The sequence below is a fragment of the Salmo salar genome, chromosome 16, assembly GCF_965601325.2.
Source record: "Salmo salar chromosome 16, fSalSal1, whole genome shotgun sequence".
NCBI lineage: Eukaryota > Metazoa > Chordata > Actinopteri > Salmoniformes > Salmonidae > Salmo > Salmo salar.
The window spans coordinates 13,226,495-13,244,165 of NC_138306.1; the positions used below are offsets into that span (position 1 = coordinate 13,226,495).

A 17,671-nucleotide genomic window follows, 5' to 3' on the forward strand; every position below is an offset into this window, starting at 1 on the left:
ACTTCCTCCTTCACATTGGGAACCACAAATGCGGAGATCATCCGTTCACTTACTCTGCGTCTCACAAAGACAACGGTTGGAACCAAAAATCTCAAATTTGGACTCATCAAACCAAAGGACAGATTTCCACCGGCCTAATGTCCATTGCTCATGTTTCGTGGCCCAAGCAAGTCTCTTCTTATTGGTGTCCTTTAGTAGTGGTTTCTTTGCAGCAATTCGACCATGAAGGCCTGATTCACGCAGTCTCCTCTGAACAGTTGATATCAGGTTTGGAGGTAAGATCCAGATGCAGATTGTGTCAAAGTAACAATGTTTATTACAGCAACAGGCAAATGACAGGTCAAGGCAGGCAGGGGTTGATAATCCAGAGTATTGGAGCAAAGGTAATCCAGAGTTGGGGAAGTAGTACAGGATGTCAGGCAGGCTCAGGTGCAAGCAGAGTGGTCAGACAGGCAGGCTCAGGGGCAAGCAGAGTGGTCAGACAGGCAGGCTCAGAGTCAGGAGAGGTAAGGTTCAAAACCACGAGGGTGAGGAAAAAGAGAGACTGGGGAAAATCAGGAGCTGAGACAAAACCGCTGGTTGACTTCACAAACAAAACAAACTGGCACAGACAAACAGAAAACACAGGTATAAATACACAGGGGAAGATGGACGACACCTGGAGGGGGTGGAAACAAGCACAAGGACAGGTGAAACAGATCAGTGTGTGACAATTGAGTTGTGTCTGTTACTTGAACTCTGTGAAGCATTTATTTGGACTGCAATTTTTGAGGCTGGTAATTCTAATGAACTTATCCTCTGCAGCAAAGGTAACTCTGGGTCTTCCTTTCTTGTGGAGGTCCTCATGAGAGCCAGTTTCATCATAGCGCTTGGTTTTCGCGATCGCACTTGAAGAAACTTTCAAAGCCATCGAATCTTCCAGATTGACTTACCTTCATGTCTTAAAGTAATGATGGACATTTGTTTTTCTGTGCTTATTTGAGCTGTTCTTTCCATAATATGTACTTGGTCTTTTACCAAATAGGGCTATCTTCTGTATACCACCCCTACCTTTTCACAACACAACTGATTGGCTCAAATGTATTAAGAAGGAAAGAAATTCCCCAAATTAACTTTTAAGAAGGCACACCTGTTAATTGAAATGCATTCCAGGTGATTACCTCATGAAGCTGGTTGAGAGAATTCCAAGAGTGTGCAAAGCTGTCATTAAGGCAAAGGTTGGCTACTTTGAAGAATCTCAAATACAAAATATATTTATATTTAAAATATAAATATATTTCTACAATGTAGAAAATAGTACAAATAGATTAAAATCCTTGAATGAGTAGGTGTGTCCAAACCTTTGACTGGTAGTGTATATTTATTTTCTTTGCTGAAAAATTACACTTGTTTTAAACCCCATGCTTTTGGGACTAGCAGAGCCTTCAATTTGGAGTTGCATGCAATACACATATCTAACAGCAGAGAGAAACAATACTCAATATTGAAACAGACATTCAAATCAAGTTTATTCAGACATTAAAGTGGCCAGCGCTATCATCTAGGAAAAGGTTCATGTATTGCTGTGGGGAAATGACAGAGGTGTTCACTTTTAATCAATTGCTGAAACCGAAGGGCACTCTGAGGGCCTGGGAGGGTTATTTTAGAATTTCCCATAATATAACACAGTCTATTATTATTTCACTATTATTATTATTAGCTATGGATAGAATGCAGAAATGTCCTTATCAATATTTTGTTGCATTTTGCACTGAATAAACAAATCCTATTTATGATGTTTTATGTGGTGGGGTCGTCACCTTGCCGTTGAAAATAGATTAAATAGAATTGCATTAATTGCATTAGACATTGGAGGTAACTAAAGTTCATTTCGAAATTGGTACTATAATTAAGCAATAAGCATGAGGGGTGTGGTATATGGCCAATATACCACGGCTGTTCTTAAAAGCACAACGCAATGCAGTTTGCCTGTGTACAGCCATTAGTCGTGGTATATTGGCCATGTACCACAAATCCCCGAGATGCCTTATTGCTATTATAAACTGATTACCTAATTAGGACAGTAAAATATATTTATTTTTTTACCAATGCATGGTCTACGGTCTTTTACAAACTGGGTGGTTTGTGCTCTGAATGCTGATTGGCTGAAAGCCGTGGTATATCAGACCGTATACCACAGGTATGAGAAAACATTTATTTTTACTGCTCTAATTACATTGGTAACCAGTTTATAATAGTAGTAAGGCACCTCGGGTTTGTGATATATGGCCAATATACCACGGCTAAGGGCTGTATCCAGGCACTCTGCATTGCGTTGCCCTAAGAACAGCCCTTAGCCATGGTATATTGGCCATATACCACACCCTCTCGGGCCTTATTGCTTAAATATACCACAGTTTTCAGCCAATCAGCATTCAGGGCTCAGAACCACCTGATTTATAATTGGATTTAAGTAACTGAGGAAATAAATCACGTGACTGAGGCTATGGGGACTGTTTATATTTGCTCAAATTTGTCATAGTTTTCTTTTTTTTCTTTTTATAAATCATGTTTCATAAATGTTATTTTCTTTATAGATTACAATTGGTGCAGTTCGTTTTGCTTGGCCCGGTGCCCCGGGTGAGTGGCGATTTCCCTTAAGGACCAATGGAATGGTCTAAAATCAGTTAACTCCGCTCCCATGGGGAACCGGGCCATGCAAAAAGAACTCGGCCAGCGGCTTTGACGATATCGTGCTCAGAAGTCAGCTCGTAATGTGTCGATGGTTGATTTCTCTGGTCTTGTTCTATGACTCTCAAACATTGCACAAGCAAAGGGGTGGGGAGACTTTTTCTGCTGGCTTCCAACATAGCTAGCGCTAGTTGATGAAATAACGAGCAAAGTGCTGGAACTGTACGCTCTCTGGGAAAACTGGTCCCAACAAAGATTAGAAATATGGGCTTCGTTAGCCTTGAAACGAAAACAAGACCCACTTTTTTTGCGAAACTGGCAGTTGTTGACTACGCTGTGGACGAAGACTGGTTTCATTTAATGGTGTAATACGTGAGTTATTTGGAGTTTAAAATGTGTGAGATGGTGGGTTTATCGAAAGCCTCGTTGTCCAGGAGAACAAGATGGCAGCATTGCAGGCAGACTGAGCATGGTGTGGGTACTTGTTAAACTCGTTAGCATGTTCAGAGAAGCCCTGCTGACTGTATTCTGTCACTAACTACTGTTAATAAAGATAGCTAACGTTTATATATGCTAACGTTAAAATTATCAAGCCATTTGTGCGAATTTCAATGCATTTCGTAACTAGTAAATAGCTAGCTTGTTAGTTTTACTTATAGTTTGACTTCAATGCCAAACGTAGACGTTGGCTAGCTAACGTTAGCAAATCTGTCAAACTAGCTAGCTGGTTGCTAGCCAATAGTTAATGTTAGCAAAACATTTTTCGTCAGCATGGGTTGCATTTTTGATTCGTCCATTGGTTTGTATGTACATTTTAATTATCTGATTTTGGGTGATTTAATTATTGCCTACCAACTAGCTGGCTAGCCAACGTCATGGAATGGCCAACGTTAACTACATTTTGTGGAATAGCAACAGTAACGTTACTGCACACACTGTCACTGAGTAGTAATCCACTCGGGGGAACGAGAAGTCCCAGTCATGTCCTTCCTCTTGTTGTGACATAACGTTAACTGACAAGCTGAACGCTTACATTCACCAGCCATCTAACTTATAATAACAATGTTTTATCCCTCAGACATATAGTTAGTTAAAACATGAAATACCTTATATAATTGACATACTATTTGATTTCTGCCTTGGCACTACTAACGTTAGCTACTTATTTGAAATGACTTAAAACTACGTTGTCAACAGGTGCCTTATCAACCACCCATACCCCTCCTCAGTCTGCACCCCCACCCATTTGTTGATTACTTACACAGAAAGGTCAGTCACTAGTGATTCGATTTGACTTAGTTACTAGTGGCCTCTTACAGCAGGCAGCCTTTACAATCCTGAAATGGTGAGGAGTGTAATTCAACACTAGACCAGGGTCTCCTACCAATGATGGGGTATCAGGCTACTGCTTGTATGGACAGAAGGCGTTGCAGCTGACTCTTTTGGTACTTAGCTAGTGTGGTAACTAGTAAGTGTTGGAGAAGGTTTATGAAAATAATGATGAAGAATTAAGACTTGCTGTTCTGATTTATACCACCACAGGGTACCCCTGAGTGTGAAGTGAACCTTTCATGGGGTATTCCGTTTATTTTATTTTGCACTGTTCCTTTTGGTAGGATGACATCACTTCAGTTAATGTGTGATGCAACTATCAATCTGCTTTTTGTGTTATCTTTTGGTTTTTACAATTTAAATTAGCAACTGAAGTAGGGATGGGCATTTAATATTATGTTACTGTTCATATTACTTTTTGGGGATATTCTGATTTGCCAAAATATAAAATAAAATAGCTACTGACTCTCAAGCAATCAGAATTATGTTTGTCAGGGGTCTCCAACCATTTCCAACACGAGAGCTACTTTAAAAAAAAAATGTTTTACTTATTGTGAGCTACTAATTTTAAATCATTTCCCCCTTTTCAAATAGGCACATTCTTCTCTTCTACTCTCCCTAGCAACTCTTCCCCGGGTCCTTAGTGTACAAGAAAAAGTGCACTCTGTTTTCTGTCAATATACCTGATAAAATAGTGGCTAATTAACAACTCTATAAAATCTGTGATTGTTTTATATTTTTCCTTGTAGAATATTTTTCAGTGACAATTACAATTGTTCTTTTTTATTTAACTAGGCAAGTCGAGAACAAAGTCTTATTTACAATGGTGGCCTAGGAACAGTAGGTTAACTGCCTTGTTCAGGGGCAGAACAACAGATTTTTTTTCCCCTTGTCAGCTCGGGGATTCGATCTAGCAACATTTCGGTTACTGTCCCAACGCTCTAACCACTAGGCTACCTGCCGCCCCTCTTAAAGAAACAACAAAATTTGATGTTCTGAGTCCTTGTTGATGCTTAAATCACATAAGAAGATCTGGAATAATTTTAATTGCACCTCTGGCCCCCTTTTACGTTGCAGATCTAGCGAGGGAAGAATGTGCTGTCTAATCTGCTGGTCTAGTGACAGTTCTGAACTGCTGCTGTTCATTTCATGGCAAAGTTTGCAAATGACAAATAATAGATACACTTATTCATGATATACTTCTGCCAGGTAAGCCTACTTTGCAGTTATCATTTAATTGAAGGTTTTGGGGCAAGTATTTCTGTCGGTGGAACATGTGAAAATTGCATGTACTTGCAGAATTGTTTGGCAAGCTCATAGGTGGGCTGCGAGCTACTGGTAGTGTGCAATTAACCTGTTGGAGACCGCTGATGTAAATGCTAGACAGCGGGCATGCTTCTTTTCTCCGGTAGTTTGGCTAAAAGCAACAGAATGAAAAGTCAGATTTTCACCATAATAACTGATTTTGTAACAAAAGTTTTTGGGGTGAGTGTTTTGCATTCATCTGTCAGGTGTTGTGAAAACCGTTAGGTGAGCACCTGTAATTGCTTTTTGAAGTGGGGGAAATGGCATACTAATGTCAGGGCAACCTGGGGGCTAAATGCGCAGCAGTAGCTCAATGCACCATTATAAAAACTGCATTCAAAAGTTATTACTCAAGACTTTAAAATGTCATGGGGTATACTTGTTGGTAAAAATGTCAAGGATAATTTAATTTAGACAAAAGCCATTCAATTGTTAAAATAGGCCATCTATATTTGCAGTACCTGTCAAAAGTTTGGACACCTACTCATTCCAGGGTTTTTCTTTTTTTTTACTATTGTCTGCATTGTAGAATGATAGTGAAGACATCAAAACTATGAAATAACACACATGGAATCATGTAGTAAAAAAAAACTGTTAAACAAATCAAAATATATTATTCAAAGTAGCCATCCTTTGCCCTAATGAAAGCTTTGCACACTCTTGGCATTCTTTCAACCAGCTTCACCTGGAATGCTTTTCCAACAGTCTTGGAGTTCCCACATATGCTGAGCACTTTCTGGCTGCATTTCCTTCACTTTGCAGTCCAACTCATCCCAAACCATCTCAATTGGGTTGAGGTCGGGTGATTGTGGAGGCCAGGTCATCTGATGCATCACTCCATCACTCTCCTTGGTCAAATAGCCCTTACACATCCTCGGTCATTGCCCTGTTGAACAAATGATACTCCTGCTAAGCACAAACCAGATGGTATGGCGTATCGCTGCAGAATTCTGTGGTAGCCATGCTGGTTAAGTGTGCCTTGAAATCTAAATAAAACACAGACAGTGTCACCAGCAAAGCACCATCACACCACCTCCATGCTTCAGTGGGAACCACACATGCAGAGATCATCTGTTCACCTACTCTGCGTCTCACAAAGACACATCTATTGGAAATAAAGATCTCACATTTTGACTACTTTAAAGAATCTCATATGAAATATATTTTGATTTTAAGACTTTTTTTGGGTTACTACATGATTCGATATGTTTTGATGTCTTCACTATTATTCTACAATGCAGAAAATAGTAAAAATAAAGATAACCCTTGAATGAGTAGGTATTTGACTGGTAGTGTGTGTGTGTATGTATGTATATATATATATATATATATATATATATCTCAAGTACCGTAAATCTTCAATTAATAGCCCCGGTGTTTATTTGCTTAAATCGCTCAACACAACAGGCGCTTATTAGAGACAGGAATCTAGTTCATCAAGGTGTCTTATTTCCTTAATGCACACGTTTTGCTCATTTGCGTAGTTGTTTAATTCCAGCATTTTAATTTGTTTCTTCATTGTTATTTACACACATTCGCAATTCTTTTTTTGTTGTTGTCTTAGTGTGCCTCTTCCTTTACGAAATATTTATTCTCCTCTTTGACTGTGCTTTTCGGTAGTTCTTACTTTTGTCACATAAGGGTGATCAGACTATTTCTACTGTTCTGTACACCCAAAATTGTTCTGTTTTTGTGTTTGCCAGTTAGCGATCAGTACTCAGCTGTTAGCAGCCAATGGCTAGTAGTTTCTTACCAGCAATAAAAACAGATTTACAATTTTAAGTCAATACTGAATTATTTAATGTAAGAAATCAAACATTAAATAATTTATGATAAGCTCGTAAACAATTTAATTTAGACCCAGCGTTTTATTTGCTATAATGTTTTCTGTTGCCCAGCTATTAAAACACAGGTGGCTATTTGAGACTCAGGGCTTAATTAATTGCAGTTTTACGGTAATTGAATACTAACGTCTGTTCGGATATTCAATTAACCATGCCCCTCCCTAAACTAAATCCATTTCAATACGAAAGACACCCATTCGTCTGTCTGAACATGACATACAGTGCCTTCAGAAAGTATTCATACCCCTTGACTTATTCCACATTTTGTTGTAGCCTGAATTCAAGATTGTTTAATAACCCATGACAAAGTGAAAACATGATTTTTGAAACAAATGAAATGTAGAAATATCTCAATTGCATAAGTATTCACACCCCTGAATCAATACTTTGTAGAAGCACCTTTTACGATGATTACGGCTTTGTGTCGTCTTGGGTATGTCTGTCAGCTTTGCACATCTGGATTTGGTGATTTAAAAAAAAAAAAAAAAATTCTCCCATTCTTCATTGCAGATTTTCTGAAGCTCTATTAAATTAGTTCAGGAGTAGCTGTGGACAGTGATTTTCAAATGGCATTCAAGTATGGCCTTTGGCTGGGCCACTCAAGGAGTTTTACGTTCTTGTTCTGGAGCCATTCCAGCATTTCTTTGGCTGTATGCTTGGGGTCATTGTCCATTTGGAATGTAATTCTTTTCCCCAGTCTAAGGTCGTTTGCTCTCTGAAGCAGGATCTCATCAAAGATTTGCCTGTATTTGTCTCTCTATACTCATTGTTCCCTCAAGCTGTACCAGTCTCCCAGTCCCTGCTGCTGACAAGCATCCACATAGCATGATGCTGCCACCACCATGCTTCATGGTAGGGATGGTGTTAGACGGATGATGAGCTGTGCCTGGTTTTCTCCAGACATAGTGCTTTGCATTCAGGCCGAAGAGTTACATTTTTGTCTCCTCCGACCACAGAATCTTTGCCTTTTTGCAAACTGAAGGTGTGCTGTCATGTTTTTTTTCTTCTCAGGAGTGGCTTCTTCTGGCCTCCCATAAGGCCCAGATTGTTGAAGTGCTGTAGAGACTGGAGAACATGCCAGAAGGACTACAATCTAAGCCAAGGAACTCTGTAGTTCTGTCAGAGATGTTATTGGTCACCTCCTTGACCAAGGTCCTTCATGCCCGGTTACTCAGTTTGGTCAGACAGCTCTAGGCAGAGTCTGGGTAGTTTTGTATTTTTTTCAATTTCCCAATGATGATGACCACTGTTATTGAAAATACTCAATTTATGGACAGTTCCTTGAACTTCATGGTATAGTTTCTGCTCTGACATGCACGGTCAACTGTGGGAACTTAGAGAGGTGTTTCGAAATCAAACAATTGATTTGGCCACAAGTGGACTCCAAGTTGTAGTGACATCTCAAGGATGATCAAAGGAAATTGGATACACCTGAGCTCAATTTGGAGCATCATAGTAAAGGGGTATGAATAGTTATGTAAATTAGATCTCTGTATTTAATTTTCAATAAATTGGCTAACGATCAAAATAATCTTTTACTTTGTCATTATGGGGTATTGTGTGTAGATGCGTGACGAAGAAAAAAAATATTTCAACTATTTTGAATTCAGGCTGGAACACAACAAAATGTGGAATAAGTCAAGGGGTATGAATACTTTCTGAAGGCACTGTATTTGTGCCCCATGGTGTAACTATTGCCATGTCAGCATAAAATCTTTCCATACTGTTTGAAGCAAACACTCACTCTGATAGAATCCTCAGCACAGCTAAAACTTTCATGTTTCCCAACTTTGATCTAACAAGTGCTGGTACTCCAGAGACTATAGTGACAAGATGAGACATTTTAAAAGGTAATGCTGAAAGGTTAGCTTTTGACAGGCTGGCAGGTTGGCTGTCTGTTTGCTTGTGGTCTAGTGTCACATAGTTTGCTGTTTTGAATAAAGCCCCCCCCCCCCCCCCCCCCCCCATCTACTGTAGTTCCCTTTTTTGCTTGCTCTGCTTTTCCTACCTGAGGGAGACAGACACAGCATAGCTCGCCCACAGAGGGATGGGATTCCCCCCTCGTTACATTGATATGGTTTTACTTTTTTGCTGAATGTGCCCCGGTAGAGCTTGCTATGGAGAACCGATGGAAATTCTGGAAACCACATGCTATCTGATCTAACTGAAATGTCTAATTGCCTCCTCCATAGCAATTTTTGTTGGAAATTGTGTTGAGGTGGCCTAACAATCAGCCACGTAACAACAACGTGGCTGGCTAAGTTTTATTATACAGCGTGAAGAAAAATGTATTTTGGATAGTTATTGCCTGCAAAACCAGAGATGGGGTAGTTGTAAACTAATCATTCCCATTCTTTCTCTCTTACAGGTATGGCCTCAATGTTGGTGTACCCACCACATGTTTATCAAACACAAACGAGTGCCTTTTGCAGTGTGAAGAAACAGAGTTGAGCTCAACAGCTGTTTTGTTTTATGATTGGACCCTGTCGACCTATATAATTGGAATAAACCTTGGCATTGCCCAGCCTACCAATATCCTCCATTTAAGACAAACTTCAACATCTTGTAGACCCCTGTTTGGGCAGGACATATCTTTGCAGGCCGCTGCATCCCTGAAAGAAGTACACAGTGAGTTGCTCCAAAAAACACCTCGGACCCAGGACCGAGGCAACTGTCCAGAGAAGCCGGAACAGCAGTGGAGCTACAGGGGCAGTCAGACTGGGTAGAGGGGACTGTGGCCAGAGAAGCAGCAGTGAAGGAGGTGAGGAGATAGAGAGCGGGGGAGGTTTGAACTCGTTGAAAAGCCCCCTGCAATGTGGGCTGAAACGTCAGGGTGAGCACCCGGAGAACAGTGGGAAAGCCATGCAGATAGTGGAGGACGTTTCCATGATACCTGCCATGTTGCAAACTAATATAGGGAACACGGTGGGGGGAGTGCCCCGCAAACAGAATGGGGGAGGGACTGGGGCTCGCAATGCGGTCGGGGATGGGGACTACCAGTTGGTGCAGCACGAGGTCTTGTGCTCCATGAAGAACACTTACGAGGTGCTGGAGTTCCTGGGGCGCGGCACCTTTGGACAGGTGGTGAAGTGTTGGAAGCGGGGCACAGGAGAGGTCGTGGCCATCAAGATCCTAAAGAACCACCCATCGTACGCGCGACAGGGCCAGATAGAGGTGGGCATCCTTGCCCGTCTGAGTGGCGAGAACGCAGATCAGCATAACCTGGTGCGGGCCTTTGAGTGCTTCCAGCACCGCAGCCACACCTGCCTGGTGTTTGAGATGCTTGAGCAGAACCTCTATGACTTCCTCAAGCAGAACAAGTTCAGCCCGCTGCCATTGAAGGTGATCCGGCCGGTCTTACAGCAGGTGGCCACTGCGCTGAAGAAGCTCAAGAGCCTGGGCCTGATCCACGCTGATCTGAAGCCAGAGAACATCATGCTGGTGGACCCGGTGCGACAGCCTTACCGGGTGAAAGTGATCGACTTTGGCTCGGCCAGCCATGTGTCCAAAGCTGTGTGTTCCACGTACCTGCAGTCACGCTACTACAGGTAGGTTGGGCCTGCCCTTTTACTTCACAATAATACAGTTTAGTACTGTGACCTGACTACATGAATAAAGTGTTGTTCATGCCTTTATCTTCATAGAAATATTTTAAAAGTTGGGATGAGAAATCAGGACAACTCCAGTTAGGCTACCAATTAAGCGCTGACCAGTCCAAGATACAGGGGTAGCATTTCACAAGGGTTAGTCTATTGTCCAGAGCTTTATGCATTTAGGCCATTATGTAATATGAACAAAGGGCCCTGTAATAACCTGCAGGTTTTTCAGAGGGAGCTTGACGGCATGCAAACACTTTTCCTGCACTGCCTCTGTTAACCATCAGACGGTCACACCCAAATGGGCCTACATTACGTAACCTGTTGAAGGAACAGAAATGTTTACATGAACAAGAATGCCGTTAATGTTTTACATGTTTCCGGATGAGACACATGGAAAATTCTCGATGTCTAATCCTTTTGGCCACTACCATATATAGGCCTACGCTTCCAATTTAACAAGTATGTGAAATGTTGAAACGGTGTTACGTAACACACCTCCGTGACCCGCTTCGGTGTTATGGTGCTTCTCAGAAATGGTCCTGGTCTATGAAGAGCTTAGAAGGCCAGTTTATTCTCATGGCTTGGCTGCATATAGCCAGAGAGGTCAGTAGGCGGGGGGAAGAATGTTGCGTGTAAACGCACATTTAGAGTCCGGAGAAAGGCATTTGGACGTTCCTCTGTTTTAGATTGCACGTGTGTGTGCAGCACACGGCACCAAGGTATTTTTATTTTCTTTCCATCTGCATCTTGGTATTGGGAACAGCAGTTCTCATGTTCAGTCAGCCATGGAGCTTGTGTCAGAGGCTGACATGAGGTTCACAACAGCTAAGGCTGGTTGCCTGCCTTCTGAACTGTACACAGTGAACAATTGGCTTCTCTTGGATTAAGATTTCCATATCATTATGTGATAACTGTAGTTTATCTAGGTGTAGACATGCCAGTATGTCCAATGAACTCAACCTACGCAAACAGCAATATGTGAACACCCCTGCAGTTGCACACCTGCTAAACTTCCCCCTACGCTGCTCATGTAGGTGTTGGACTTATCTAATTTCTTGATGTTGATTATGTAATGTTTCAGTGAGGGTACAGAACCTGTGTGTGACTTTGTTGCACTCAGGTTATCAGTCAAATAGATATAAAAAGGAACTGAGTGCACAAACTGGAGGTTGAAACCGAGTGTTTCGTAAGAGGGATATTACTTCATTCATAGCGCTACTTTTTTACTTCTCAACTAGACCCGGAATGCAGCTCTCAACTATTACTGCTGGATTAAATCAGAAATGTGTTCTAATTACAATGCATAGACTGCTGCCTGTGACATGTATTTTAGGCCTTATCGTTTTATAGCAGTGGTCACCAACCTTTTCTGAGTCCAGGTCACTTTGAGTCAAAATGTAAGCTGAGCTCTACCATATTTTTTTATTTTTTTTTTGTAATATGATTTAAACTTAAGCCTATGCAACATTAACCAATTAAAAGCAGTTCTGTAGCAATAAGGTTTGTGCAGTAGGCTATAGGCCCAATACATTATCACAGCTGTGCTTGAATTGCCCTGCCAATGTTGTTCTTGTCAGACTGTTTAAACATTTTTGGTATACACTAGTAATAGATCATTTGTATTACTTGTGGCACAGCTGAGTGAGCACAATGTATACGTTTTTGTTACTGGACTGTTGGCCTGCATCTGATGGTCAGTCTGAGGGGAAGGAGGGAGCAGCCGTGAGGCTGCCTCTCACCAGACACCGTCCCCTCCGCTCTCCCTCATTCCGCTGAGAAAAGGGGACACAGTCTTCCAGCTGATGGCGAAATTTAACTCGCACTGCATTATTTCTGCCTCCGAGACCAGAGAAAGCGCAATATTCCTTGATATTAAATAAGACACAAGCCGCAAATAATAACGGAAACACTTTGCTATACTCATTCATTGCAGCTGGTTGTAGCATGAGTGGAAGTAGGGAAAACGCACATTTCATGGCTTTATAAAGGGTTGAACAAAGTGTTGACAGGGCCGAATAACAACTTACACATGAACTTACTCATAAAAACAGCAGCTCTTTGCTGTATTCATTGAGTCTCTCTAGTCGTGGCTTTGAAGGTTTTGAAATCTCACATCAACTTTGCTGTGCATTCAAGGCTTCTTTTTACAGTCTATGGCATGAGGTAACTGAACTCGGATCACTGTCTCCAATCTGATTGGAGAGCGGTAGCCCTATAAGTGGACTTAATTTGCTCTCCGGGCCTGCCAGGTAAGTGGAGTTCGACCTTCAAACACACATGGTTCAAAATGGGAACACTTTTTTTCCTTCCCGGCACTAGGGCTGCTGAATCAAGTGCACCTATCGTCAACAGCGCTGTATTTTTTTTATTAATTAAAAAGAAAAAATGTTTTTGCAGAAATTTTGGGTGATTGACTGAATGTCTTGGAGACTACTAGTTGGTGACCACTTTTTTTTTTTATCGGAACATGTAAAGTGAGTTTTCTGAGGTACCATACTGTGCCTTAAAAGCTCTCGTTTAGTTTTTTCAAAGTCACTACAATGTCTTTTGCCTCTGCTCTCATTTGTACCTGTTGTTTGCAGTCTTCACTTTGCCTCCCATAAAGGTTACCTATATGTCTGGCATGTTTCAAATGGTAACCTCTTTTCTGACATCAATTATGCAAATCCAAGGACTGCAGGAAAACCCTGGTCTTGAGGGCTTGGTAAAATACCCTTAAAACCTCAGGATCGGTGTCCCTATACTGGGACGGTTGTTGCCTAATATGCCATAATGTGACAAGAAAATGTTGTATACAACAGTCAACTTTCTGGGACATAGACATGCTTTATATGGGCAGTTAGCTTAATTTCTTGTTAAAACAGACAAACAATAAATGAGGACGGTTGCTAAATGTCATGTGCCTTTTTAAATTGAAGTAGTTGCGTAGGTGTGTCTTTGCCTATGGTTTTGGGTTATGCCATTAACACATGCATCAGTTTCTTATTTTCAATGTGGTCAGTACCATAAACACACTGTTATTGATTGACCACGGTGAAGAGCAGCCTTTATTCATAGTCAGGCTCGTATGCTGGGTTGTCATGACTAAGCACACTTGAGGGGTGTACACAGTAATTTGTTTTTAGAAAGGCATCAATCCAACGTATGGTCAGACTGCTCCGAACTCTAATCACAGAAAGTATTCAGACCCCTACTTTTTCCACATTTTGTTACGCTACAGCCCTATTCTAAAATGGATCCCCCCCCCCCCCCCCCCATCTACACACTACCCTATATAATGACAAAGCAATAACTTTTTTTTTTTTTTGCACATTTATTGAAAATAAAAAACTGATCACATTTACATAAGTATTCAGACCCTGCACTCAGTACTTTGTTGAAGCACCTTTTAGCAGCGATTACAGCCTCAAGTCTTCTTGGGTATGACGCTACAAACTTGGCACACCTGTAATTGGGGAGTTTGTCCCATGCTTCTCTGCAGATCCTCTCAAGCTCTGTCAGATTGGATGGGGAGAGTCTCTGCACAGCTGTTTTCAGGTCTCTCCAGAGATGTTCATGTCCGGGCTCTGGCTGCGCCATTCAAGGACATTTAGAGACTTGTCCCGAAGCCATTCTTGCATTGTCTTGGCTGTGTGTTTTAGGGTCGTTGTCCTGTTGGAAGGTGCACCTTCACGTAGTCTCAGGTCCTGAGCGCTCTGGAATGGGTTTTCATCAAGGATCTCTCTGTACTTTGCTTCGTTCATCTTTCCCTTGATCCTGACTAGTCTCCCAGTCCCTGAAAAAACATCCAGACAACATGATGCTGACACCACCATGCTTCACCGTAGAGATGGTGCCAGGCTTCCTCCAGATGTGACGCTTGGCATTCAGGCCAAAGAATTCCATCTTGGTTTCATCAGACCAGAGAATCTTGTTTCTCATGATCTGAGAGTCCTTTTAGGTGCCTTTTGGAAAACTCCAAGTGGGCTGCTGTGCCTTTTACTGAGGAGTGGCTTCTGTCTGGCCACTCTACCATAAACACCTGATTTGGTGGAGTGCTGCAAAGTTGGTTGTCCTTCTGGAAGGTTCTCCCATCTCCACAGAGGAACTCTAGAGCACTGTCAGAGTGACCATCAGATTCTTGGTCACCTCCCTGACCTAGGCCCTTGTCCCACAATTGCTCAGTTTGGCTGGGCGGCCAGCTCTAGGAAGAGTCTTGGTGGTTCCAAACTTTGTCCGTTTTTAAGAATGATGGAGGCCACTAGGTTCTTGGACCTTCAATGCTGCATACATTTATTGGTACCCTTCTCCAGATCTGTGCCTCGACACAATCCTGTCTCGGAGCTCTAAGGACAATTCCTTCGACCTCGTGGCTTGGATTTTGCTCTGACATGCACTGTCAACTGTGGGACCTTATATAGACGTGTGTGTGCCTTTCCAAATCATGTTCAATCAATTTATTCTCCCACAGGAGGACTCCAACTTGTAGAAACATCTCAAGGATGATCAATTGAAACAGGATGTACCTGAGCTCAATTTCGATTCTCATAGCAAAGTGCTTTAATACTTATGCAAATAAGTTCTGTTTTTTTTATTTTTAATACATTTGCAGAAATGTCTGTTTTCTCTTTGTCATTGAGGATTTTTTTATTTAACCTCTCTAGGGTATGTGGGATGAAATCGTCCCACCTACTCAACAGCCAGTGGAATCCCGTGGCGCGATATTCAAATACCTTAGAAATGCTATTACTTCAATTTCTCAAACATATGACTATTTTACACCATTTTAAAGACAAGACTCTCGTTAATCTAACCACACTGTCCGATTTCAAAAAGGCTTTATAACAAAAGCAAAACATTAGATTATGTCAGCAGAGTACCCAGCCAGAAATAATCAGACACCCATTTTTCAAGCTGGCATATGTCACATAAACCCAAACCACAGCTAAATGCAGCACTAACCTTTGATCTTCATCAGATGACACTCCTAGGACATTATGTTATACAATACATGCATGTTTTGTTCAATCAAGTTCATATTTATATAAAAAAACAGCTTTTTACATTAGCATGTGACGTTCAGAACTAGCATACCCACCGCAAACTTCCGGTGAATTTACTAAATTACTCACGATAAACATTCACAAAAAACATAATTATTTTAAGAATTATAGATACAGAACTCATTTATGCAATCGCTATGTCTGATTTTTAAAATAGCTTTTCGGCAAAAGCACATTTTGCAATATTCTGAGTAGATAGCTCGCCATCACGGGCTAGCTATTTTGACACCCACCAAGTTTGGCACTCACCAAACTCAGATTTACTATAAGAAAAATTGGATTACCTTTGCTGTTCTTCGTCAGAATGCACTCCCAGGACTTCTACTTCAATAACAAATGTTGGTTTGGTTCAAAATAATCCATAGTTATGTTCAAATATCCTCTGTTTAGTTCGTGCGTTCAAGACACTATCCGAAGGGTAAGTTACATAGCATATCGTGACAAAAAAAATCGAAATATTCCATTACCGTACTTCGAAGCATGTCAAACGCTGTTTAAATCAATTTTTATGCGATTTTTCTCGTAAAAAAAGCGATAATATTCAGACCGGGAAACCCTGTTTTCGTTCAAAGACAAAAAATCTAAAATGGTCTCCTCACGTGCACGCGCGCCCCCGTCTCATTGTTCTCAGATCGACCACTTACCAAATGCGCTACTGTTTTTCAGCAATGGCCTGCAAAGTCATCATTCAACGTTCTGCCGCCTTCTGAGAGCCTATGGGAGCCGTAGGAAGTGTCACATTACAGCAGAGATCCTCAGTTTTCAATAAAGAGAGTGTAGAAGGCCAAGAAATGGTCAGAGAGGGCACTTCCTGTTTGGAATCTTCTCAGGTTTTTTTTCCTGCCATATGAGTTTTAGAAGCTTTAGGGTGTTTTCTATCCAAATCAAACAATTATATGCATATTCTAGTTTCTGGGCAGTAGTAATAACTAGATTAAATCGGGTACGTTTTTTTTTTTATCCGGCCGTGCAAATACTGCCCCCTACCCTAGAGAGGTTAATACATTTTAGAATAAGGCTGTATAACGTAACAAAGTGGTAAAGGTCAAGGCGTCTGAATGCTTTCCGAACGCACTGAGCGACTGCATTTAATTATACCGCATCTGGTAGATGTGTGGTAGCTATACTGAATAAAATATAAACGCAACTATTTCAAAGATTTTCCTGAGCAACAGTTCATATACAGTGAGGGGAAAAAAGTATTTGATCTCCTGCTGATTTTGTACGTTTGCCCACTGTCTAATTTTAATGGTAGGTTTATTTGAACAGTGAGAGACAGAATAACAACAAAAAAATCCATAAAAACGCATGTCAAAAATGTTATAAATTGATTGGTATTTTAATGAGGGAAATAAGTATACTGCTCAAAAAAATAAAGGGAACACTTAAAAACCTCTTACATCTAGACGTTCCGCTAGCGGAACACCTGCTCCAATATCCAATGATAGGCGTGGCGCGAATTACAAATTCCTCAAAAATACAAAAACTTCCATTTTTCAAACATATGACTATTTTACAGCATTTTAAAGACAAGACTCTCCTTTATCTAACCACACTGTCCGATTTCAAAAAGGCTTTACAGCGAAAGCAAAACATTAGATTGTCAGCAGAGTACCAAGCCAGAAATAATCAGACACCCATTTTTCAAGCTAGCATATAATGTCACAAAAAACAAAACCACAGCTAAATGCAGCACTAACCTTTGATGATCTTCATCAGATGACACACCTAGGACATTATGTTATACAATACATGCATGTTTTGTTCAATCAAGTTCATATTTATATCAAAAACCAGCTTTTTACATTAGCATGTGACGTTCAGAACTAGCATACCCCCCGCAAACCTCCGGTGAATTTACTAAATTACTCACGATAAA

The 17,671-nt window shown here is 41.0% G+C and overlaps 1 protein-coding gene across 2 annotated transcripts in view; it reads left to right on the forward strand.

Annotated features, from left to right (window-relative positions):
* Positions 1-2,719: 2,719 nt before the first annotated feature.
* Positions 2,720-17,671, forward strand: part of LOC106573228 (homeodomain-interacting protein kinase 3) — a 59,172-nt gene continuing 44,220 nt past the window's right edge. Inside the window, exons 1-2 of one of the 2 annotated variants that reach the window (XM_082962534.1) lie at positions 2,720-3,142; positions 9,520-10,699. In XM_082962534.1, coding sequence (XP_082818660.1) covers positions 10,014-10,699 — 686 coding nt within the window. In that variant the 5' untranslated portion in view covers positions 2,720-3,142; positions 9,520-10,013. The remainder of the gene's footprint in view (positions 3,143-9,519; positions 10,700-17,671) is intronic. The other variant, XM_014148069.3, reaches the window with a different exon arrangement.